This window comes from Quercus lobata, chromosome 4 (genome assembly GCF_001633185.2).
Source record: "Quercus lobata isolate SW786 chromosome 4, ValleyOak3.0 Primary Assembly, whole genome shotgun sequence".
NCBI lineage: Eukaryota > Viridiplantae > Streptophyta > Magnoliopsida > Fagales > Fagaceae > Quercus > Quercus lobata.
Window position 1 is genome coordinate 46,012,804 of NC_044907.1, and position 25,907 is coordinate 46,038,710.

The following is a 25,907-nucleotide window of genomic DNA, read 5'->3' on the forward strand; positions in this document are numbered from 1 at the left end:
ACTCTTTGTAAGAAAAAATGTAGTACTACAGACTATTACATAATTTTATTATCACTACTATGATTTGACAGAATATGAATAGTAAAGACAGTGGTAAGAAACCATTCAAATCACACACAATCTAGGTTGCGTTTGGATTGGGCGTTTTCTGCCCAATCCTGCATTTGCGTTTTTCCAAAAGTTTTTTTTTTTTTTTTTTTTTTTCACGCGTTTTGGGTGTTGTGGCTACTGTTCATGTACTGTTCAATGAACAGTAGCCGCAAACTTTGACTTTTCAAATTTTTTTGGACCAATCACAGCACATTGTGTACTGTTTACGGACCCACAAATTTCACTTTTCAGCAACTTTTTCATTAAAAATGGGTCCCACGATACTATTCACACATTTAAAAATTATTTCGCTACAGTGTTTTTCAGTTTTCAGTTTCAGTTTTCAGTTTTCAGTTGTATCCAAACGGACCCCTACTGTATCAATATTATATCGAAAAGTCACGTAATAATTTGTAGTTCTAGAATTATTTGCAATGCTTTGACATTTTCAATCAAAAAAAGTATCATATAAGACTAGCACGTACTTGTACACTACTCAGAGTAAAACTAACTCCAAAACTAACAACCATCACCACTCTCTTCCACTAACCATTTCCTCAAAAAACTTCCAAATGGCTCACGCAAACTCCACCGTCTTCTTTGCCTCTTCTTCCTTTGCCTTCCGCCACCGATCTAGGGTTTTCGCTCTCGATTTCGCTCCGATACTCAAGGTTTTCGGAGTTCCGAACAAGTGCTCCGAACTTGGATTCACTTTCTCCACTAAAAAGTAAGTCACTCACTCCTGTTCTTTCGCTGTTTGGATGCCAAGAAAAAAAAAAAACTTCGTATGTGCATGTGCATGACGAAGCTCCGCTTTGATTTTCGTAAGATTTCATTTATTTTTTACTTTCTCTGTTTTCTCAGCAGCCAAACGGTGATGTAATTGTAGTCTATTTGTAAATCTTACTCTGTTCAAAGTAGGCGATCTGATTGGATTGTTTCTGTTCAAAGTAGGTGATATTCATTTCCGTCAACTTCAGATAGATTAGATTTTTTTTTTTTTTTGGGGCTTTATCTGTTTTCTCAGCAACCAAACGGGGGATATGTGTACTAGATTTGTGAATTTTACTCTGTTCGTTTGGATTGTTTCGGTTCCTATTCCTGGATTCTGAAAATTGATCAATTTTGTTTTGTTTATATCTTCAATCATGAAGCAGCATGTTGATCAAATTAAAAAATAATATACAACGACCTGGTGCTGTGTTTGATTCCTGAGAATATGCTTTGAAAAGTTTTCAAAGTTAAATAATTGATCGTCTGTTTGGTTACTGAGGAAAATAAATCTTTAATTAGTAGTTACTGAGGAAAATATTAAGGAAAAGAAAATAAAAGAAGGATCTATACTTTTGTGTTTTTAATAAAGAGAATATGTTCAAGTAAATAGTGTTAAATATTTGTTCTATTCTTAGTTGACTGAAGTATTTGGTCTTCTATTGTCCTACTAGTTTGCAGAACCTTAAAATTAAAGGTTTTCAATTAATTTTCGATGCCTGTGCTGAAATTTAAAACTTGGATATCTGGGTCTTAGGATTTTAATGACAGCTGAATTTAGCTCAGTACAATCACTTGGTCCAGCTGAGTTTATATGAATTTATAAAAAAAAAGAGTGATATCAGAATTTGTCTGTTTTCTGAGCAACCAAACGGGGGATATGTGTACTAGATTTGTGAATTTTACTTTTTTCGATTGGATTATTTTGGTTCCTATTCTTGGATTCTGAAAATTGATCAATTTTTTTTTGTGTATATCTTCAATTATGAAGCAACATGTTGATCCAATTAAAAATAATATACAACAACCTGCTGCTGTGTTTGATTCCTGAGAATATGCTTTGAAAAGTCTTCAAAGTTAAATAATTGATTGTCTGTTTGGTTACTGAGTAAAATAATTTTTTAATTAGTAGTTACTGAGGAAAATATTAAGGAAAGAAAAGAAAAGAAGGATCTATACTTTTGTGTGTGTGTTTTTTTAACGTTTTTAATAAAGTGAATATATTCAAGTAAATGGTGTTAAATATTTGTTCTATTCTTAGTTGACTGAAGAATTTGGTCTTCTATTGTCCTCTACTTGTTTGCAGAACCTTAAAATCGAAGCTTTTCAATTAGTTTTCGATGCCCACATTGAGATTTAAAACGTGGATATCTGGGTCCTAGGATTTTAATAACAGCTGAATTTAGCTTGGTACAATCACTAGGTCCATCTGAGTTTATATGAATAAAAATAAAAATAAAAATAGTGATATCAGAATTTGTCTTGTTCAAACTCCAATTGATTTTTCTTTTGATAGGTCAATTTTTTATTTTTTTATTTTTTTATTTTATTTTATTTTTTATAATTGAAACGAGGCTACCTTGTAACAATAGTCACGAAGTAGCCTAAAAAATTACAAATGGAAAACTATCTACATATGGATTGAATCTATGAAAGAATGGATAGAGTTACTATCTGTGAGACCTGGCACAAAGGACCACTCATAAAGAGAACTAACGAAGGACGCTTGCAACTGATTTATCAAGTGCAAGTTACTTTGCTGAGGCTAAAGTAGAAGCTGAAATATATTTTTTATTCTTTTATTTTACCGACAGAACATTTGGTTATGGATCCTCCTAACTCTTCCTGTCACAATCTCATAAAATATTCTGGATGGAATAATATGAAACTTTGTTTATATTTTTGGATGTTTGTGGTTTATTCAGTGATGATGTAGTTGTAATTGCATTTCATGGTTTTTGACCCTGTTAATCAGTATACTTGTTGTAATAATTCTTGTATTGATGTATATTATATGATCTTTAGGTGGTCTGGGTCTGGGTCTGATTTTGACCCTGAATGATTTGTTATCTAATATTGCTTCATCTGTTATGCAGGAACATTTTGTATGCATCTACTGATGGTTTGAATGCAGTTGGTTCAACCTCATTGGTCGGTAACATGATTCTTTCCACTTCATATGTTATGTATTTGACTTGTTGTTAGGAAAACTTTGAGTATGAAAAAGAAGCATATTATCATGATTATGGAGGTAGAGTTTTGTTTTCATGAACATTGATGCAATGATTGTAGTTGCTTGTACAATTGATTAATAATGTATAGAATCCTTTAAACCTACAATTTTTTTTTCCATATTTCTGCTTAAAACAACTGAATACATTGTTTGTTCAAGGGAAGAGTACCCACCAATGGAACAACTTGTAATTTGAGTCTTGCACGGTCATCATGCTTTTGGTGTTGTGGGATGTATTGATATTAAAAGATTTAGTTGAGAATTTTATTTCCTCGCAGTTATTTACTTTTCACATTTTCTTGGGATAATGACAAATAACCCACCAGTGGGTTATCTGAAGCTGACCCAAATCAGATTTTGCATTTAAGGCATATTTTTACTAGGTTTGAAGCTCTCTGATCTAAAGGTTAAGCTGGGAAAGTCAGAGCTAGTAGTTGGTGATGTGAATAATCTGGAGGAATTTGGCAACTATTTTGGGGTGTAAAATGTCGATCCTACCAATGAAATATTTAGGTCTTCCTTTGGGTACCAAATTCAAAGCAAAGACTATCTAGAACACCATTTTGGAGAAGATGGACAAAAGACTGGCAGTATGGAAACAACTTTATCTCTCAAAGGGAGATTTAATTGCCTTGATCAAAAGCACTATTTCAAACATGCCTGCTAGTAGATGTGGGTCACCGCATTGAAAAGTTATGGCAAGATTTAGTAAATGCCATTTTGTTAAATAAAATTTGTGAAGTTTTTAAAGCTCTTTTGGGGAAGTGGTTAAGATTGTGGAGGAGGGTAGTAGAGAAGAAGTATAATACTATGTGGGGTGGATGGTGAACTAATGTTGTTAATGGAGAGATTGTAGAGGAGTATGGTACTTTGTGGAAACATATTCAAAGAGATTGGGAAAAGTTTTTGCGATTCATCAAGTTTGAGGTGGGTGATGATACCAAAGTTAGATTTTGTATGAAATTTGATGTGGTGATCTTTCGAAGGAGGCTTTCCTGGAGCTATTTCATCTTGTGCATGTAGGGAAGATTCAATAGATATCACATGCAGTATTGCAATGGCTTTGTTCTTTTAGTTTTGTATTATACATGACTGGGAGATGGAGATGATACTATTTGTTGGACATCAGCTGTATAAAAGGGGTTTGAGGTCAAATATTACTATAGAGCTTTAGTTCCTAATAGAGAATTTCCCATGGAAAAGTATCTGGAAGGCTAAGGTACCAACCAGAGTTGCGTTTTTTTTTTTGGGACAGCAGGATAATCTTAACAATAGAAAATTTGAGAAAAAGGAATATTATTTTAGTAAATTGGTATTGTATTTGCAAAAGAAATTGGTAGACAGTTGATAGTTACTCATTTCATTGTTCTATGGTCAGAGAGTTGTGGATTTTGGTTTTAAGCTTATTTGGGGTACAATGGGTGGTGTAAAGGTGTAATATATTTGCTATAATGTTGGCAAGGCCATTTTGGTTGACATCAGAACATAGAAATTTTTGAAAGGCAATTCCTCATTGAACTAGCTGTTTTTTCATATCGTTGCTTGAAGATGGCAATGTTTGGATTATTTTATATTTCAAACTTATTAGATTTGATTGGTCATTATAATTTCATAATTTATATGTGGGTGTACATATTGTATACTTCCTGTTTACTCGGGCTACATTCTTTATCTTACTAGAATTTGTTACTTACTGAAAAGAAAAGGAAATATAACCCACTAGTGGTTTAGGGTGATTTCACTTTACCTACCCATGATTTGTAACACTTTACTGATGAAAATGTTTCCCTTTCGAATTAAAACTCGGAATGCTTAGATTTTATTTATTTTTGATTGGTAAGTTACACCCACCTAGTGGGTCTTGAATTTATAACCTCACCTTCCAATCCATTATTATGGGAGAAGGAAGTGCCAGTTGAGTATAGTTCATTGGCTTAGATTAATAAGGTAATAACAAGACCTTCACGTGTGGAGAGTAAAGGACCAAACTAAAGCGTATATGATGAAACCCTAGATAACTTTAATTTATTTTGTACATTTACAAAATAATTTAATTCAGCTATAGTATTTTAACATTGCCCACCTAATTGCATCACTAGATGCGTTGTTTGGTTGTCTTTTTCTTCTTCTTCTTCTTCTTCTTTTTTTCCTTTTTTTGGAATCTGTAAGTATGGTCAACTTTGGAAGTATTAGGATGTAATCCTTTTGGTTTGGTTTTTCTTAAAGGATAAATTACTGTAAGTTGGTGGGATAATTGTAATGCAGAAGTCCGAACAAGATGCTGATTATGTCCCTATGCCAAAAGTCCATATAGATCAAGATTCAGATTCTGATGCAACGATTGTACAGCTCAGCTTTGGAGATCGCCTTGGAGCTCTCCTTGACACGGTAAAGTGGCTACTGGCAACTTATGCTATTCACTCTTTGTGAAGAAACTAGTATAAGATAACATACATCATGAATTTCTAAATTACTGTACACGAAACATACTTGGGGTTGCTATCACATTGTGAAGGAATGTGGGACAGGCTGAAACTGCAATTTTTTTTTTTTATGAAGAAAATTTTCTTAGTTGGGTTTCTTAAAAATTGCTAGCCAGTTAGATTCTCAAATAGGGCCATGTTTGATATGCTGGAATTCCACAGATTAATATCTATATATATATATATATATATATATATTTTTTTTTTTAACTGAAAAGCGGGAACTTAAAGGATTACTAGAAATTAAGCAAATTTGGTGGGGGTTATTGGTAGAAAACACATTAACTGAGCACCAACTGTGCTGTTCTTGCTTAGTAATTTAGAATCACTAATGAAGACCTTTAGTACACTGCCTGTGTACTTTCTTGTCCTTTTCCTTCTTTTTTTATTTTTATTTTTTATTTTTTTATTTTTATTTCTTATAAATATAAAAAGAAGTAATTCAGAATCACTAATGATAAGTAAAGGAGGCCTCATAGTAGGGTCATAACTGAGCATTGCTCTCCCTTTCTGATGAATTTAATACTAAAAGATTCTTGAAAACTGTTAAAGCTAATGAGTTTCCTTGGTTTATTATGCTTGGGCAGATGAAATCATTGAAAGATTTGGGATTGGATGTGTCAAAAGGAACTGTTGCCACTGAGGGATCTGTCAAACAAACAAAATTTTTCATTAAGCGATTGTAAGTTATCCCTTCCCACCTATTTTTTATCCTTGTTTACTATCTCTCAAGCTGTGGCATATAGAATAGAACGGATCCAAAGAAATTTCTTGTGGGAAGTTTTGAGGAAGCTTTCAAATTTCCACTCATTGCTTGGAGTAAGGTGTGTTGGCTAGTTGAGGTAGGAGGTTTGGGGATACGGAGGATTGGCTTGTTTAATCAAGCCATGCTTGGAAAATGGTTATGGTGGTTTGGATGTGAAACCAATCGTTTATGGTGTCAGGTTATAGCTACCAAGTATGGAGAGACTAGTGGAGTCTGGTGCACTAGAGTTGGTAGAGGTTCGCAGGGGTGTGGAATGTGGAAGAATATTAGAAAAGGTGCTGAGAGTTTCTTTGGTCATGTGTTGTATGTGGTGGGAGAGGGTCTTCGTATTCGATTCTGGTATGACCTTTGGTGTGGACACATTCCCTTAAAAGATCTTTACCCTGATCTTTTCTCTTGTGCCTTGGGTAAAGATGTCTAGATTTCTGAGTTGATTACTATTACATCAGACGGTGGTAGTAGGAGTTGGAATATTCAATTCCATCGGGCTCCTGATGATTGGGAGGTGGAGAGAGTGGATGCTTTTTATGAGCATATTTATTCCAAAATGCGAAGGGGTGTGGGGGTTGATAGTTTGTTTTGGAAGTTAACCCCGAATGGTGTTTTTGATGTGCGCTCATTTTATAATTCCTTATTTGCTCCTACCATTTCTTTCTCTTGGAAGTGTATTTGGAGTTCTAAGGTACCTAAAAGAGTTTCTTTCTTTTTATGTACAGCAGCTCAGGATAGTATTCTTAAAAAGGAACCTGCCTTTGGTTAATTCATGTTGTTTGTGCCACTGTGATAGAGAAACAGTGGATCATCTTTTACTTTATTTTAAGTTAGCAAATGCCTTGTGGAGTGAAATTTTTTGACATTTGGTATACAGTGGGTGATACCAAGGACGGTTGTTTCTCTTCTTTGTGCATGGGAGAATTATTTGGGGATACACTCTTCTTCGATTTGGAATATGGTGCCAGCTTGTTTGATGTGGCTAATTTGGAGGGAACGAAATACCTGCACTTTTGAGGATGTTGAGAAATCTGTTGATTTTTTGAAGTCTCTTCTAGTTGGGACATTGTTTGGGTGGTCTCGTATTTGGGGTTTTACGCAATGTATTTCTGTATTTAATTTTTTGCAATCTGTTAATGTTCTTTGTGATTTATTTTTTTATTTTTTTGTATTTGTTTCAAGTACAGTCTGTTCTTCATTGTGAACATGATGTACTTTTTATTAATGAAATATCTATTACCTATAAAAAAAAAAAGTTATCCCTTACATGGTGGTAAAGAGAATTTGTTAATTAGTCAAGTGGTTAATTTTTCTTCATCTGCAACCAAAATTCTTTATTCTTTTCCTCTAATTTTCTACCATTAGAGACAAATATCTCTCTTCTAAAAGTAGTACGTGCAATTAGTCCAACCTATTGCAAGACAAAAAATTTGTTGTCACTTCTAGATTGGATGAGGCTAAAACGTAATTAGTCAAGGGCCCTGCTTTAGCTTGTCGGAGACTGTAACATAATTTTTTTTCTTAAGGGGGATCCTAAAACCTATTTTGTGTGGATTTTTTTTAAGCATCAGAAGCTTTGCTCTAAAATTGATGTCAATCCTTTTCTTTGTATATCTTTAGGCTTCTTTGTGTTAATTATTATGTACATGAAGTAGTCTTTTTTCAATAAAATATTATTACTTTTAAGAAATAAAATAAAAAGTCAAGCAGGTCAGCAACAACGGTTGGACAAAAACATGTATTTTAACCAAAATCCAATGGGTAATTGAAGCTAGTCAGTTCACATTCTTAAAAGTCCTGTCATACTGCAATATATCCATAAGTCTAGTCAGTTCATCTATTGGATGTTGATATATAAACTTCTGAGCCAAACAGAATATTTTGAAGCTAATAGTGTAGAGAAACTAGTTGCACTTTCACATTGTTCTTATTGTTTCTCTTCTTAAACCCTTTTTTTTGTTTGCATCAAGAATTTGTGAGTGGAGATTAATAAGACGCTTTACATAATTTTCTATATTGACAATAGTACCAACACTAGATATCAGAATACTGAAAAATTGACATCAGCCCAATGGTCTAATTATTGTACTGGTACTTGTTTACTGCAAGTTTTTAGCATTTACAGATTGAATTTGGTTATGCTAGAGACACTGGGCGCAAAGTTGAAGATCCTGATATGTTAGAGAGGATTCGACTTACCATCATTAACAATCTTTTGGAGTATCATCCCGTGAGTATACTCTACAATATTTAAGTTCTATTTTTGTTTTATCCTTCGGAGTTTTGAGGGATGCAAGTTGGAGAGAGTCTTTTTCCCCCAGTTATCTTACATTTCTGACAATTGGTTTTTCATCAGCAAGTGTCAATTTTTACTCTTAATTTCTTGTAGGAATGTAGCGTACAACTAGCTCTGGGTGAGGCTTTTGGAATAAAAGCTCCAGAGAAAAAGGTGATTTGTTGAATATCCTTTAATATTAGAACCTTATCTTCTTAGTAAAATTTCTTTTTTATGCTTCTCTACATTGGACATCCTTTTCAGAGATTGAGCTTCCAGTACGGAAATGCATTTCATTCAGGTCCCTGGTGAAACTATGTAACTGAATAACATTTAGATTACTTGGGTTTTGATTCTAACGTGCAAATAATAGATTTCTTTCATTGTGGTGTGCAAAGTATTTTTGGTTAGCCAATGAAATTGTTATTAGAAAAAAAAATTGAGGCTTGGAGTGGAATAAGCCTTGGCTTGTGTCTTCTGTATAATTGTGATAGAGACGTTTACCTAGCCTCATGGGTGATAGTGTGAATCAATTGATGGCAAAAATGGTTGAAAACTTGTATGTGTATTTACATACATACATGTACATGAGCACGTGTACAATTCCTTTCATGATTGTCACTTTGAAAGCATTCTATATCCACAGATGTGAAATAAAGAAGAAATATATTGCATGCTTGACTGTAAATGCTAGAAGGGACACCTATATGTCCATTTACTCCCCCAGCCCCTCTCTCTTGTTTTCAAGTTCTGCTACTTTCCATTCTCATAAGGAAGAAGTTTACCTCCAAACTGGTTTGGAATCCTCTTGTATTCCCATGTTTGGTTGCAATTAACTCATAGGAGCAGATATTTGGATTCCTACCAAACCTCACTTTTGTGGGAATGTGGATTCACTCTTATAAAGGTGGGTATCAATATTCCCATGGCATGAAAAAGTTATATTTTCTTTAAAGTGATAGTTTTATCCCCTCTTTAATACCCTTTAACTATCAAAAATATGAATCTCCACACATTTGCATGATATCAATGCACATAGGGAGGGCATCATTTTGATTAATAAGGCATGATGTTTTGATAAATAATGAAACAAGAGTTTGAAATAATTATTTTGGTCTTGTACGTGTCATTCAGAAATATTTGACTATTATTTTGTGAAATTGACTTTATTCATAGCCGATATTATCTTTCTCATTAATTATTTGTAGGGAGCCATATAAAATTGATGTATACACTTGATATTGTATTTATAAACCCAAAAATATTACAAAAAGAATAAATAATTCCTATAAGATTCCTAGGAATAAACCAAACGTGGGGATCTCATACATCCAGGAATCTTATTAGATTTTTAATTTTTTTAAAATTGAGAATCTTATTGGATTCCTAATCAAACCAAACTTGAGTATGTTTACATCCCAAAGCATCTAGATTATTAGGCATCACATTCTTAGGAATATAGATGTTGGGGAGCAATATTAGATTATTTGAACCAAATGCGACATTTTAGCTTATTACTGGTTTGATATTGAATGGTCTTTTTTATTTCCCATGTGCCATGGATGAGGCAAATTTAACAAAATATATTTAGTCATACGATATTGATCAATCAGAGGTTTCATGGCTAGAATCTAGCGAGCAAAACTAACTTCTATTTAATGTGCCTTTTGTAACTGTAGAAATTTCAATTGAAGTTATTGATTTGTTCTGCAGCTTGATATTGATATTGCAACTCACATACAAGTCAAGGAAGATGGACCTAAGAGGAGGTTTTACTATCTTTTAGCATTTTGATTAATTGGTCTTTTTCTAAATTTTTTTTTTCTCTTCTGGTTCTATCTTTGCATGACTCACCCAGTTGGGAGGTCATGATCTGAATGAAGTTTTGACACTTATTTGAAAGAATGGGTGCATTGATGTATCATCTCATAATGCATCTTGCTCTGCAATTTACAGCTTACTTTACATAGAGACCGCAGATAGACCTGGATTACTGGTAGAAATTATCAAAATCATTGCTGATATTAACATTGATGTGGAATCAGCAGAGATTGATACAGAAGTATGCTTTCCTCTCTCTCTCTCTCTCTCTCACATATTTTGCTAGATCAAGTTCTCATCTCTCATCTTGCAGGGACTGGTAGCCAAAGATAAGTTTCATGTCAGCTACAGAGGGGCAGCATTAAACAGTTCCTTGTCTCAGGTAATTAGTTAGGTATCAACATGCTGGACACTTGGAAGTTTCCTTCCTGTTGTTGAGCAATTACTAAATTTTTTTTTTCTTCAACTTGTATTTTCTAGGTTTAGAAAAAGTTAGATTTTATCTTTTAAAAAATTAAGCCATTTTTAAGACACTTATGATACAATATATTTGAATGTGCAGGTATTGGTAAATTGTCTACGCTATTATCTCCGAAGGCCAGAAACTGACATAGACAGTTACTAATACGAACCATTTCTTGGCTGTAAGCCCAAAATAACTGTTCTTGTACTAAATCATCCTTGAGCTATAAAAGTCCCCTGTTTAAGGTGTGCTACCAGATCATCTTTGAGCTATAAAAGTCCCCTGTTTAAGTTGTGTTTCAAGAACTTCAGCTATGGTAATCTAATTGCATTTTGGGATACTTTGCCATTAACTCTGGTCTAGTTACTTTGAAAATGAGAAGTTGTAAATAGTATGTAAAATATTGGCACTAGCCATTTGTGCAGTTTTACCCTCCAAGGACAACTTTTTCCACAACTTGCTGTTTTGGCAAATTGTGATTACTGATTAGAGCAATATTGCTCACTTTATCTATCAATGACATAACTTAAATTATGCACCAATCATAATGAACCATATTAATAGTTATGCAAAAAGTTTGTGAAAAATGATGTGTGATGTCTTAGACATTGATTTGCCCAAGCCCCAATACGCATGCTAACTTGCAGGAACAAAAGGATGAAAAACTAGTTGGTGCGTTAGTGTGGTGTAATTAGGACTCTAAATCTGGCTTTCAAGCATTGGTGCGTTAATATTTGCTTTTGTTTTTCATTTTTCCCAATTTAGACGTAGTAAACAGGCACAAGGAAAACTATACAGTTTTTGTGATAATAGCACACATGCGTGCATACAGATTTGCTCTTCTTTTATTATTATTTTTATTTAGTTTTCTTTTCCAAAAGGGAAAAAAGAAAAAGAAAAAGAGAAGACACAGTCGAGTTTGTTTGTTAGTTTGTTAGTACATTGTCTCTATCTGCAGCATATTCTTTTGCATCTAGGAGGTATTTATATAATTTGTTCGGAAGAAAAGTATTAAATGCATACCTGCTATATAGAAAGTTTATCCCAAATGGAAACTCCAATAATAGGTAAACTAGCAAAGTTGTAGGACCTATTCGGTTCTAACATGACATCTCCATCTTCATCGACCTTGAGTAGGCTCTATTCATGTATAGTTTGAATAAAGTGTTTTCTCAGTTGAAAAATGAGAAACCTCAATCTCCAGTCTCAAACTTAAGTTTTGCATAAAGCTTTTATCTCATGTTTTTGTTGCATGCAGTGGAAACATAAAATCCTTTTTTTCATATTGCTAGTGTGGATGACCATAAAGTATCTCAAAGGGAGTCATTTTAGTTGTTTGGCAAGAAATATTATACTCAATATCCATACTTTTCCCATGGAAGCCGAAGTACCCATTATTTATGTCTTGAGCTTGCAAAACCAAATAAGTAGTATGTTGTGTTGCAAGCTTGAGGGGAGTGGGCGATCTGGCTGTGGGTGTTTTGACTTTTGAGAGGAGAAAGAAAAAACGAATAAGATGATAATGAATATTTTAGTAGAATGCGTGACAAATGAGTGGGATGAATTCTATATTTGAAACGTATGTAACAAGCTTCACTTTATTAAAAAAATTTGTTTAATTAAATTTTTTTTTTATATACAACTAAATTTTAAACTTTAGCACATATCTTTGGAAAAAAAATACCAAGACACCCCCATGAACTTTGGACTAGTGGCCAATACACCCCTAAACTTTTATTTTAACTAATTTTCTCCTTGAACTTTGTACATATGCCTAATTGAACCATCTATTAAGTTTTTTTTTTTAAATCACTAATGTCACTCATATGATTCCATTCCGACCGAAATTCAAGATTCGGCTGATATGGATGCTGAGCTCGGTGAAGAAAAAAAATAAAAAATAAAGAAGAAGACAAAGAAGAAGAGGAGATGACGATAAGAATAGAGATTAGAGGAGAACTGGAGAATAGTTTGTTTTTGATGTCTGATGAGTGATGAGAGTGGAGATAAAACTTGATAAATGTGAGATTTGAAAGCTCATTCCCGTGGGTACCTGTGAGGTGAACATGTGGTTGTGAACTTTTTTGGGTTTTTTATTTTTTATTGTTTTATTGTTTTATTTAATTTCCTTAAAGCTTGCACGCCACACAATTTTTTGCCATTCATAAGCAATAACATTGTTGGAGAAATTGAGACAAGAGAGTGGCTGCATTGCTGGAACTACCCTCTGCCTCCCACAAATTCAAGCCGAAGTCGTCACTAAACTCTTTGCTGAAACCGATGTTTCTGGTTATATTTGTTGTTCGGGTATTTCTTTGGTGAGGAGGAAGGGAATTTTCTGTGTTTTGGTTTTTGCTTGTAGGAGGTTGATAGTGAGTTTCCTTCTTGAGATTTCTTCTCTATATTTGTTGAGAACCTCTAGAATTGTTTCTTTGGGTTTTTGTTTTGGGTATTAATGGAGGGTGGTTTTCTGGTTGTGGAGGCTATGAGTGGGTCTTTGATAGTGAGAAGGGAGGATAAGGTTGGTGGTGGTTTCTCTCTCTTCTTCAATTTGTTGGATGTTAGAGCATCTTCAGCAAATTCATCAAATTTTTGTACTATTTGGAGAATGAACAGTGACTTTTACCTTTATCTATCCACTTTTTCAAATACACGTTCCAACAGATTCTCTATCTTACTTAAATATTATTTTTTCATTCATTATTTATTTATTTTTAACAATTACACATCTTCCAACATTTTTTTATTCAACACATAATTATTATAATAGAAAAAATGTATTTGAAGAATGAACAGTAGCCCATCAGCTATACCAAAAAAAAAAATCTAACTATACCGAAGCTGTTGGAGCATATACAGTACACAAAATCTCCAAATTTTAGCTAATAAAGCTGGATACCGATACTCTTAGAGATGCTCTTAGTGATTTAAACAGCAAAATTAACAAATGGTTCAATTTGGTAGCTGTATAAAGTTCAAGGATTAAATTGGGCTAAAATAAAAGTTCAGGGGTGTCTTGGTATTTTTTCCCCTATCTTTAAATATATTATTTTTATTTTAAAATAAATGATTACTATCAATTTTTTTTTAAAAATATATTGAATTAAATGGACTTTAAAATAAATTTAAAAAATCTATATTTTTTTGTTTGACGGACAAAGACATGCATGTGAGAGGTGTTCTCAAAGTGTCCATGTTTGACAGGCTGTAGGAATGGTATTATTCTTGTGAACTACTGTAGCCCAAAAAAAAAAAAAAAGCAATGTCATTCTTCTTTTTTATTTATTTCCCCCATTTGTAGCAGTTGGAAAGTTCATGGATTTAAGTCAATTTTACAATATTACATTAAAAAAAAAAGAAGTGTTTAGGCGAGGGATTTGTTTAGCATACCAAAATCTTTTGATATACGCGTTGTGCAATTATGTAATCCATGAACACAACTCAACATCACTTTAATTAATCAGTCAATCAATCCTCCCACTAGAAAATGCCAACAGGCCTAGGCAAAAAAAAAGCAATGCTATCCTCTCTGGACGTGCTAGTCTTTGTCCCCAAGCTAAGTCCACCATGAATTAGAAAACCACTGTCTATCTATACTCTCTCTCTCTCTCTCTCTCTCTCTCTCTCTCTCTCTCTATATATATATATATATAGCAAGAAATTCATACTTATTATTCATCCAGTAATTAATAGGCTTATACTTCTCTCCAATTGGGGCAACAATTTCCTCTCAAAGACCATTCTTGATCCATAACCAAAGAATGCAAACAATGATTCAGAAAATTACACTTTTTTTAGCTTTTGTTCTCCTCCACAACCATGTAGTCTTTGCTTCTGACCCTGATCCAGTCCTAGACTACTGCGTAGCCATCAAGGAATCTGCAACTAGTAACCCCTCATGCAAGAACTCATCAGCTGTCACAGTAGAAGATTTCATATTCTCAGGCATAAAGACTCCTGGAAACTATCGGCAAACTGGCTTCGCATCTGTGGCAGTAAATTCAAATGTCTTTCCGGGATTAAACACGCTTGGTATGTCATTTGTAAGGGCAGACTTTGATGTTGATGGAATCAATGTGCCACATTTCCATCCTAGAGCAACTGAGACTGCTTTTGTGCTGGAGGGAAGGATTTATTCAGGATTCATCGATACTAGCAACCGGATTTTTGCCAAAGTGATCGAGAAAGGCGAGGTCATGGTGTTTCCTAGAGGTGTAGTACACTTTCAAATGAATGTTGGAGATAAACCAGCGACCATTTTAGGGAGTTTCGACAGCCAAAACCCAGGATTGCAGAGGCTCCCAACTGCAATTTTTGGTTCTGGAATTAAGGAAGAGCTTTTGGAGAAGGTTTTCGGATTGAGTACTAAGGATATTGCCAAGTTGAGGAAGAGGTTTGCTCCCCACTGATTGCGCTGTGCACTCAAGTCAAACTTGTTTAAAATACTTCAAAAGTGCAGCATATGTTACGAGCTAAGTTATGTCTGCAAAAAATAATGTAATAACAGCATCTATATAATATTTATGACTTATAATTTTGGTGATTATTAGTGAAAAGTTATCATATTTAGTCCTGCTTAGTGATTGTTATTATCCTGTTTTTTGAGACATCCGCAGGTTGTTTCAATTAGTTTCTAGATTGATTGTTCTTCTTGATGTGGGGTACAAAACAATGCCATAAATTCAAGTAGCAAGATGATACATTGGTTAGGAGTGTTTTACGAGGCAAGAAATTCAAATGATTTTCTTTGAAGTTAAACTGTACCATACCTATCAAGATTTTCATAGCTTTTTAATTTACTTTTTTGGGGATTGTATTCACTAAGATTTTCATATTTTACTCATTACATTGGTTACTCTGTTTTTATTCATTCTCTTATGACTTTGAAAGTAGGGACAGAGCCTAAACCTCAAGTTAGGGGGCCCAAAAAAAAAATCATTATGAAACTTCAAATAAACATCAATTTAGAATTAACAAACCATTAACAAAGATAAAGACACAAAATCGTTATTTCCTAATACATTATAACATTATAATGCAATCATTTATGAAAAGTGAATTCAACATGTTTTTTTAAATCTTCAAAATCATTTGATAATTTAATCCAAACTAAATGTCTCAATGATGTTCCTTTCAATAAATAACATCAAAGCGTCCGTCAAAAACTCATCTTTCATTTTGTTGCGAAGTTAGTTTTGATGACATTCATAACTAAAAATGCTGGCCAGTAGAATCTAGAAAAGTACAAGTGGGCAATATTCTAATTTTCTAGTTCTCACTATCAAGTGGGTAGTATTTTGATTTTCTAGTTCATATTGATGTACCGTAATAATAATAACAATAATAATTATAATAATAGTAATTAATAATTTTCATTGACATTTAAAATAAAGGGGTAATTTTAATAAATTCACTCGTGGTTTGGCTCAAATTCATGTTGCCTATCTATTGTTTGAAAAATGTCACTTTGCTCACCTGACATCCGTTAGCACCACATAATCATCCACAGATTTAACTTTCATCTTTATCATTCCCATTGCTTATAGTTTTCTTTCTCCAGACTCTTCCTCTCAAATCTCTTTTTCACTCTCTCTCTCTCCCTCTCACTAACGCAAAAATCATATCAGAATTTAGAGTACTCTCTTCAACACTACGTAAACAGAGGCATAGAATTTTCCTCCCAAATCATAGCCATTCTCTGGTGAAATTGCTATTGACGATTTTGCTGTTGAGTTAATTTTTTGGGCATGCTAATTTTTTGGATTTTAGCAGTGGTGGAAGTGTGGAACCACATGTAGACCCGGTGAACCCCAAAACTTTTAAATATTTTTTAGTTCCCCATATTATATAATATACTTACAAAAATAGCCTAACAAAAAATACTACTTGACCTCTCAAATTTTTTATTTATTTATTATTTTTAATGTTTAAACTTTAGTGTAAGTTATAATCCTCCCAAAATATATGTCAAGTGTGTGTATATATATGGGTAGTATATTTTTGTGTGTATAAAATGTAAAAATATCTCTCCAACTATGATTCCTTTCTTAATATACCATTTAATTTTCAATTATTTTGATCATGTGTGTACAATTTTTAATTGATTTACTCACAATCTTGATGCAATATACTGTAACCAAATTGTTAAAAGGTAAAGTTCATGATCATGAGAATTGAGAATTAAATATATAGACACACAATCACACTTATATAATATTCTTTTCAACTAAAAAAGATTTCTAATCAATACATAAAATGTAAAAGAGGTGTTGGAGTAATTACATACAATTTATAAGCAACCCCCAGTGGCAGCGCCACGTTAAGCTCAGGGTGTTTCCAGGAAAACCCTGACCTGAAAAAAATAATAATTTATATATAATAATTAATTTTTTTTATTTGTTTACCCTTAAAAAAAAAATTAGGAATACCCTCAATCAAAATTAGGAACACCCTCATGCCTGATGCCCCCAAAAAAAAGAGCCCAAAAAAAAAAAAAAAAAAATTGTAACAGAGCAAGTGGCAAGCCCATGGATTCTCAAAAAAAACAATGGACAGCAAGCCCAACAGAACAGAGGTAGCAAATCCACGGATTCTCAAAAAAAAAAAAAAAAAAAAAAACCAAACCCCAATATACGTTGCAAATCACTAAATTAGAAACCTCAAATCGCTAAAGCAAACCAAAAGACAAAAATGTCAACAGATCAACGTTGCAACACAAGCCAACAGACGAATTAGGCATCGCCACATTGGAGATCGGTCAGCCAAGCTCTAGTCTAGAGCACATCGCATCGGGATTCGGGCATCAAAGATCGCCAATTGGTCACATCACTTGCTCGCCAATCGAAGATCGCTCGTCGCTCGCTCCTCAACCTTAGGCCTTCCTGCTCTGGTGCTCCCTCAAGGTATTTCATTTTACTAACTTCTCTCTCTTTTTCTCTCTGACTCTTTCTCTGTCTCTCACTCTATCTCTCTCTCTTTATTTGAAATCACTAAAATGAAATGAATGAGAGTCTCTCTCTCTTTATTCTTTAAGACTAACTTTATCTGATTCTTTTGAACTGTGATTGGCTAAATCTTTAACTCTATTAATATTTTACCTTGTTTTTGACTTTTTGGCTTCATCTTATCCGTTGGTGTTGGTGAGATATTAATTGTCTTTTAGTGTAATGTGTATTGTGCTTTGTGATTGTGAAATTTTCTGATTGGTAGCTAGCTTTTGTGATTGGGGGCATCAGGCATGAAGCTTGTCTGTTAAGCGGGATGGGGGGTGGATGGGCACATGGGGCCGGGTGGGATATTTGAATTGGGGGAAGTAAATGCACATGGGATGTGTGCTTAAAGAGTAGGACCGAGTGCAATTTTATTGCACAAACAAAATTGAGAGGGGCCCTAGCCCCATGCTAAAGAATGACTATATCACTATTTGAAAACATTATAATTTAGAGCGGTAATAATTACACGCAACTTAAAGTACACAAGGTACAATTTTCTCCCTAGCACCACTGTCTCTCTCCCGTGGAACAATATATATAGGAAAAGCACAACTAATTACCACCGGACAGTATGATTTTAGAGAGGATCATAAAAGGCTACGCTAAAAATCCCCACTTTTAGTGCACGTTCCAACTTCCAACCCACATTATTATTCTCGCATGCTGTTTTGATTGGAGAAGCAAAAGGTTCTCCAAGTGAAGTGTATAGCAAGTTAGCTACCACTACAAAAGGTGAATGATAAATAAACAATATGATTTTTGTATGGATTTTGTTAATGAGCATTCATTTAAGAAATGCTTCTAGGAAATTTTTATTTATACAGAAAACATTTTTGATTGATTTTCACCCAAAAAAAGAAAAAAAGAAAAGAAAACAATTTTGATTTTTTTGACAATATTTTATATATTTTTTCATAAAAGTGGTATCAAAGTTTTTTTATTTATATATATATATATAAATAATTTGTTAATAAATGCCCTAAAAGCATTTAGACCATTTCTTAAATTTTATACATAAATACACATTATAATCAAAACAATTTCTTTGTTATCAAGATGAAAAATAATCTCTCTTTTTTCAAGAACTCAAAAGGTGAGGTAAAGAAAACATTCATTCTTAAATAGCATTAATGTATATTCGAAAGTGACAATTACGCCAACGAGGTTTGTTCAGTTGGTAAGGTTCAAATGCTTTGCCCAAAAAGCCTAAGTTTGACCGTTTGAGAAACTCCCCTTACCTAAACTTTTATTTGACACCCCCCCCCCCCCAAAAAAAAAAAAAAAAAAAAAAAAAAGAGAAAAGAAGAAGAAAATTACAAATATTATTAAAGTATATTTGAAATTGACAATTATTACATAAACAAACTTTATTAAAATCCAAAATTTCTCATCTTGTATCTTAAAAGTATGACCTATCTAAAAATGATACCACATTCAAAAGAAAGAGGACCTATGATGGGAATCAAATCACTAAATCATATCAATTCAAATCAAAGCAAGAAAGAATAAGAGTCATGCCTTAGTGGTTTCTACATAAGATAATTTTTGTTGTGGAAGGGTCTTATCCTAATTTTTTTTCCTTTCAATGTTCAGACTAAAAATCTTTTTCAAATCCTCTGTTCTTGACAGGTTATGCCCTCAGGAAAGATTGAGATAAACTCTAGTAAGTTAGTAACAGTTACAATGTGGTTGAGTTGTTTTGGTGAAAAGAAGTCAGGTGCTCAGAATGTTAAGGTGATGGGAGGGAAAGATTTTGAAGATCCTGGATTATGGTTTTGAAGTAGCAAATAGAGAGGATAAAGGGTGTCTCATCAACTAGTGTATGGGATGGATAGTTATGGAGATATGGTTGAGTTGTGGTAAATTGGCTGGATTGAGAGTTCGAGGGTAGAGTGTTAGTATATACGTTAATCTAGCTTACTGGACTTGGACCCAGTGTTACACAGAATATATGTTAATATACAGACTTTTCAATTTCTCTCTCTTTATATTCTTAACAAGTAGGATAACATAATTGTGGAATGGCAAGGATGGTTGTAATTGAGCCAATAATTTGCTATCAAAAGCAGTTTTGGGATTAAGGATTTGTAGAGTCTGTTTTATTTGTTCAAGAGTTGCAATATGTGATTCTAGTAAAAAACAGCACCATATCTTTGTACATCCCAAAATGAATATATATATGGTCTATGATGTTAAGAAGTGCAGTTATGAAGTGATGCTTATTAATCTACAAAACTCTTTGGCCACAAAAATGAATAACATTTTATGAACTTATAATCAGTGGATAATCATAATGGTGCTAGTGTTAGCTATAAAAATATGCTATTATATTAATAACAAATTATGGAAAATTAACAAGGAAAATATCATAATAGGCCCCAGGTTTATACATGGTTTCAAATTATGTATCAAGTTCTTAATTTTGTCAAATAAGGTCAATTTTGTGAAATAATTTTTATTTGAAACTTTTTATTTTTTTAATTTTGTTATTTTAGGTAGAAATAGAATAGAGAAAAGCGGAAAATTATTCAAATTATGAAGTTTCACCTAGATCTTGTTCACACAAATCAATTTGGTCATTATTGGACAGAGGGTAGAGAAATATAGATCCAATTAGAGAGAGAAAGCTTCACATATATTGAGAAAGAGATTGCTAGAAAATCAAAATTAATTATGTGAAATACAAATTTTGTCAATGATTTCTTATTTATCTCTGCTCGGTAACTATCTAAAATAATAAAAATGAATAACACAAATGAAGATGAGCTTCAAATTGAATCAGTTTCATAATTCTAAGATTCTAATTGACAAAATTAAACACCGAACACTTAATTTGAAATAGGATATAAAGTATAAACTTTTGAGATTTTTATACAACTTTTCCAATAAATCATGTTCATAGCATCGTACCTAAGGTATAAATCATGTTTTCTATTTTAAGGATAATTAAATTTGATGCAATCATGTATATGAATTTAATCAAACTTTTAAGATAGGTTCTAGAAGCAATTACATAAGACGAGGGGACAAAATTATGGTACAGTGCTTATAAGGGGCTATTACTTTACATAGATTTTTCCTCTTAAAATTCAGTCATGTGACTATATTTAACTTAAAATACAATGAGGAAAAAGTTATATAGCTGAATGAGTAAAATTTAAAGAATAATATTTAAGTATTTTTCCAAAAAAAAAAAAAAAATCTAAGTATTGATTTGTGGATTTCAAAAGAATGGGGTCCACCCCATGCATCCCAGCTGATATGCGTTGACCAATTTATGTTTTAGACTTTAGAAAGTAAACGACAGACAAAGCCAACAAACTTCATTTCCACTGCTTTTGAAACTCTCTCATATCACAGGAACATGGCAAAGAAACCTGTCAAGTACTAGTGGTACAGGTACTCTGTCTCAGTCACTCTCTGTGTTTTATGTACGTATGTATATAATATAATATATTTAAGAATGTAATTCTGAATTGAGTGTTGGGTACGTACAAGGTGGACGCGTTCACTGACTCAGCTTTCAAGCAGCAGTGTGTTTTTTAGAAGAACAGAGAGATGAGCAATGGTTGCAAGCTGTGGCGGCTGAGTTCAACACCCCAATGACTTGTTACTTGACTCGGCCAACTGGGTCCGACTCTCTTGGCTCACCCAATCCTAGGTTCCGTATCAGATATTTCACTCCATTCGCTGAGGTCACTTCTTATTTTCACTTCTACTTTTAAAAACAGAGTTTGTTTCCTAGTTCTATCTTTGGAAGATGTTCTTAGTCACATAGAATAATATGGAAGAAAAAAAAAATACTAGAGACCGAACTTAACTAATTACTAAGGCTTTGTTGTTGTTGTTGTTGTTGTTGCCTTAGGGGTGTTCTTAGTTCATCCTATTTTATTTAAATTTTAGACTTTTGGATTAAGAATTATAGTCAAATGATTAAATTTGCTACTTCTTTTTAAAACAAGTAACGATTTATCTTGTTTTATAATTTCATGTGGTGGCTCAACTTATTTCGGTGAAGTCCAAGTTACATGTGAGATGAGAGAAATTGTTAAAATAATAGTGTATTGGACAATTCTGTGTTTGGTCTCACTTATTTGAGGAGAAAATAGGTAACTAACATTAATTTCCTAACTATCTAGTTAATAGGTTCAGTTTTGAAAGTAATTGGTTTTCTAACATCTCGAGTCTCAAAGACTCGATTTAGGGCCTATAAATCGAGCTTTTGAGACTCGATTTTTGTCGATTGATCACGTCCGATGTGGATTTTTTTCCACGTAGAGCCTAGCTGGAAATCGAGTCTTAGAGACTCGATTTCTAACTCAAAAATATTTTTAAAAACTTGAACACTCATAGATAACCCAAAATACCAAAAAAAAAAAATTTTAAGAATCAATCCCAAAGCTCAGATCAGAGCTTAGAGGCAGATCAGAGGGAGAGAAAGAGCTGGGTCGCGCGAGCCCAGGCAGCGCCATCCCAAAGGCTCAGATCAGAGCTTAGAGGCAGATCAGAGGGAGAGAAAAAGCTGGGTCTCGCGAGCCCAGGTGAGACCCAGGCAGCGCGCGGCTTGGGTCTCGCGAGACCTAGGCCGCGCGCTGCCTGGGCTCGCGAGACCCAGGCCGCGCGCGGCGCCTGGGTCTCGCCTGGGCTCGCGAGACGCGGCGCCTGGGTCTCGCTGATCTCTCTTTCTATTTCTGGTTTTTTTTTTTTTTTTTTTTTTCCTGTCGTTGTGGTTCCTCACTGAGTTGGTTGTATATATAACACTTAGAAATCGAGTCTTAAAGACTCGATTTCTGTGTTCCCACGTGGTAAAGTTTGCCACGTTGGCAGTAATCAGAGCATAGAAATCGAGCGTTTGATGGTCGATTTATTGGCCAAAATCGAGTTTAAAAGGCTCGAGATGTTAGAAAAAAAATTAGTTTTGAAACCTTAACTACTAACTAAATAGTTAGTTTTTTAGTGCTAGTTACCTATTTTCTCCCTTATTTGAGGGTGTCTAGATCACACATGAGATAGAATGATAGAAGAAGCCAAGAAGGGTTAAATGATGATAAAAAAGTTTATTACTATACTTCTAAAAAAAAATTTGTGATAGGGATTACGGAGCATTATTTTACTTGTATGTGATTTAAGTGCATTATCATAGTTAGATTCAATCATAGGATTAGATATACCTTGTTGTATTTACGATTGTTTGTTTACTCATAAAATTGAACAGTATATCATGATCTAATTGCATGCTAGTGTTTTCCTACGTTTTATATTGATATGAAATGATTAGTGCTGCATTTTGGGTTCTAATTGGTGTATGCGTGTCTTAATCATTTATCTAATTGAGGTTTTTATAATATACTAACGGCTAAGTAATTATTGATCAGAAGTAATTAATACAATAAATATTTTGAATGCCCTTTTGCAGATTGAGCCTCAAACTCGGATCGGAGATCGGTCTTCCTTGCCTTGATGTGCTGCCCGATAGCGTCGCCCCTCAGCCTCAAGCCTCCCTGCTCCCTCAACCTCAAGGTATTTCATCTCTATTTCAGTCTTTCTGCTCTTTATCTGAAGAGTGAAGAATGAAAGTGAAAAAATTGAAATTATGAAATGAGACTCAAACTCTCTCTCTCTCTCTCTCTCTCTCTCTCTCTCTCTCTCTCTCTCTCTCTCTCTCTCTCTCTCTCTCTCTCTCTCTCTCTCTCTCTCTCTCTCTCTCTCTGAGACTTTGAACTATGATTGTCTAATGCTTTTGCCTTTTGCTTAGCTTTACTTTATAAATTTTTATTAATATTTGCCCCTGTTTTTGGAGTTATCTGTTAGTGTTGGTGAGATAAATTAATTGTCTTTTAGTGTTGGTGTTGGTGTCTTTTGGTGAGATACAATTAATTGGCTTTATCTAATTGGCTCTAGTCTTGTGATTGGGGGCCACGGGGCATTAGGGCTTGTCTGTTGAATTGGGGGGTGGATGGGGGCATGGGGCTAGGGTAAATGCACATGGGGTGTGTGGCTGTGTGCTAGTGCAGCAATGCAACTAATAAACAATCATTTAATCCACCAATAATTAATTGGGGAAGCAACTAATAAACAATAATTAATAATTTAATTAATCAATACATTATAAAAGACAAACAAATTAAATTATGTTACTATGTTAGGCTAAACAACAATTAATAATTTTATAATTAATGAAACAACAATATAATGAATTATAGTTTATAAAGACAAACAAATTAATGAAACAACTAAACAACAATAATTAAAAAAGATTTACTAGAAAAATTCCTGGGAAAAATTCTAGTAAGAATTTTCTAGTAAGGATATAACAAAATAGTGCTTCTTAAGGAACTCTTTGGGAAAAATTCCTAGAACCGCCACTGCTTGAATGGTGCTTCTGTGATTGATATAAAGAAAACTACTATTAATGATATCCTCTTCTAATGTTCTTGAAATCAACTTTATATTTGTTTTCCTTTTCTTCTGTACATTAGTTAGTATCTTATTTATCTTCAATGATATATGCATTGCAAAACTTTTAAAAGATTAATGTTTACTTAAAATGAATGACATGAACAATTTGGTGTCTCATTGGTTGATCCAAGTGAAAACCATGATTTTCTTGCTCAAATCTTTGGACTTGGATGTGTGGTTAGTTGGAATATTTGCACCAATCCTTGTGTATTTAATGGAGAAACTTTATATTTTTTACTGATTTTTGACTGCTTTGTAAGTACTCAAGAGTCAAGCTTATCAATTTTGCAGGTTGTACTCCCATCAGGAGAAAGTGTGGTTAAAATACAGCCAGTGTTTGATACTATACGTAAATGTCCTGGAATGGAGATAATTGTTTCAGGGGCTGCTCCCTCAGGGTCTGGGTTTGATTTTTACAGTCGTTCTTTTGCCTGAAACTTGGGATCAATGAGGTAAACTATGTCAGCCTTTGGTCTCAACCGATTGCTATGTTTGTGAAGTGCATGATGTTAAAGCTAAATATCTATTGCATCTCTTTACTGTGCTAATAATATATTTTATAATTTTGTTTGCATGATCTCTTGAGATATATAATTCAACAAGTTATGGAAGGGACTTTTGTAAGGTCAATAATGTTTAATGTAATAATTATTGCTTGAAGTTGAAGAATGGAATTAATGATGCTAATGCCATAAACAAAAAAGAAATGTTATTTAACCTCATTTTATCTTTACTCTTTCAGGCTTCTGTTTGTGGAAATGCACATTGTGCCTTGGCACCATACTGGAGCAAGAAACTGGGGAAGTGTGATTTTGTTGCTTATCAGGTATTTTCACCATCTCTGTCGCAAACTCATAACTGTGATTTTGTCTTGGTCGTAATAAATAACAATGTTTACTCCGTTCAGGCATCATCTAGAAGTGGAGTGCTAAACATTCATCTCGACGAACAAAACCAGAGAGTGCTACTGCAAGGAAAAGCTGTCACTGTCATGGAAGGGTCTCTTTTAGTTTAGACATTTTTGAGTTAAAACACTATATATTGCATATGTTTTACAATTGAAATAAATGTCTATAACTGTATGGAAGAATCCCCTGGAGCTGGAGTTGAAATTTCAGATTGTATAACTGATTTAAGTTCTTGTTTATATGAATATAAATTACAAGGAAGAAGCCTAAATAGCTAGAGAGTGTGCGGTAAGATTTACATGCCTTAGAACAACCTCATTTTTTCCCAACTGTCAGAGAACTAGGTGGCTACCATCGATATTCTCATCATTATTTTAACAACTTGTAAAGATGATAAGTTATGATTATATTAAATTAATATCACTTTCACATGAATCTATTACTCATACCATTTTTATAATATACTAATTACAACAAGTCAAATAATACCAACAATTATGAAAAATGTTATATGGATAGACTTATTGTTAAGTACATGGTATTTAATGCTCAATTAATCTTATATTTGAAAGATTTTTTTTTTTTTTTAATTCATGCATTATGCAGGCATAACTTTTGACCCGCAACCTAACCCTTCACCAATTTGAGGAGAAAA

The 25,907-nt window shown here is 33.6% G+C and overlaps 2 protein-coding genes and 1 pseudogene across 2 annotated transcripts; all 3 read left to right on the forward strand.

Moving 5' to 3' along the window:
* The first annotated feature begins 571 nt into the window (after positions 1–571).
* LOC115986472 (ACT domain-containing protein ACR12) lies at positions 572–11,435 on the forward strand. Its single transcript, XM_031109504.1, has 10 exons — positions 572–817; positions 2,958–3,012; positions 5,360–5,482; positions 6,165–6,259; positions 8,480–8,564; positions 8,724–8,783; positions 10,323–10,378; positions 10,566–10,671; positions 10,744–10,812; positions 10,993–11,435. Exons 1-10 carry the CDS (start codon positions 663–665, stop codon positions 11,053–11,055), a joined length of 867 nt encoding a protein of 288 aa, XP_030965364.1. The 5' UTR covers positions 572–662; the 3' UTR covers positions 11,056–11,435.
* Positions 11,436–14,383: 2,948 nt separating this feature from the next.
* On the forward strand, positions 14,384–15,470 carry LOC115987327 (germin-like protein subfamily 3 member 2). Its single transcript, XM_031110860.1, has one exon. It carries the CDS (start codon positions 14,655–14,657, stop codon positions 15,300–15,302), a length of 648 nt encoding a protein of 215 aa, XP_030966720.1. The 5' UTR covers positions 14,384–14,654; the 3' UTR covers positions 15,303–15,470.
* Positions 15,471–21,249: 5,779 nt separating this feature from the next.
* On the forward strand, positions 21,250–25,359 carry LOC115985326 (annotated as a pseudogene).
* The last annotated feature ends 548 nt before the right edge of the window (positions 25,360–25,907 follow it).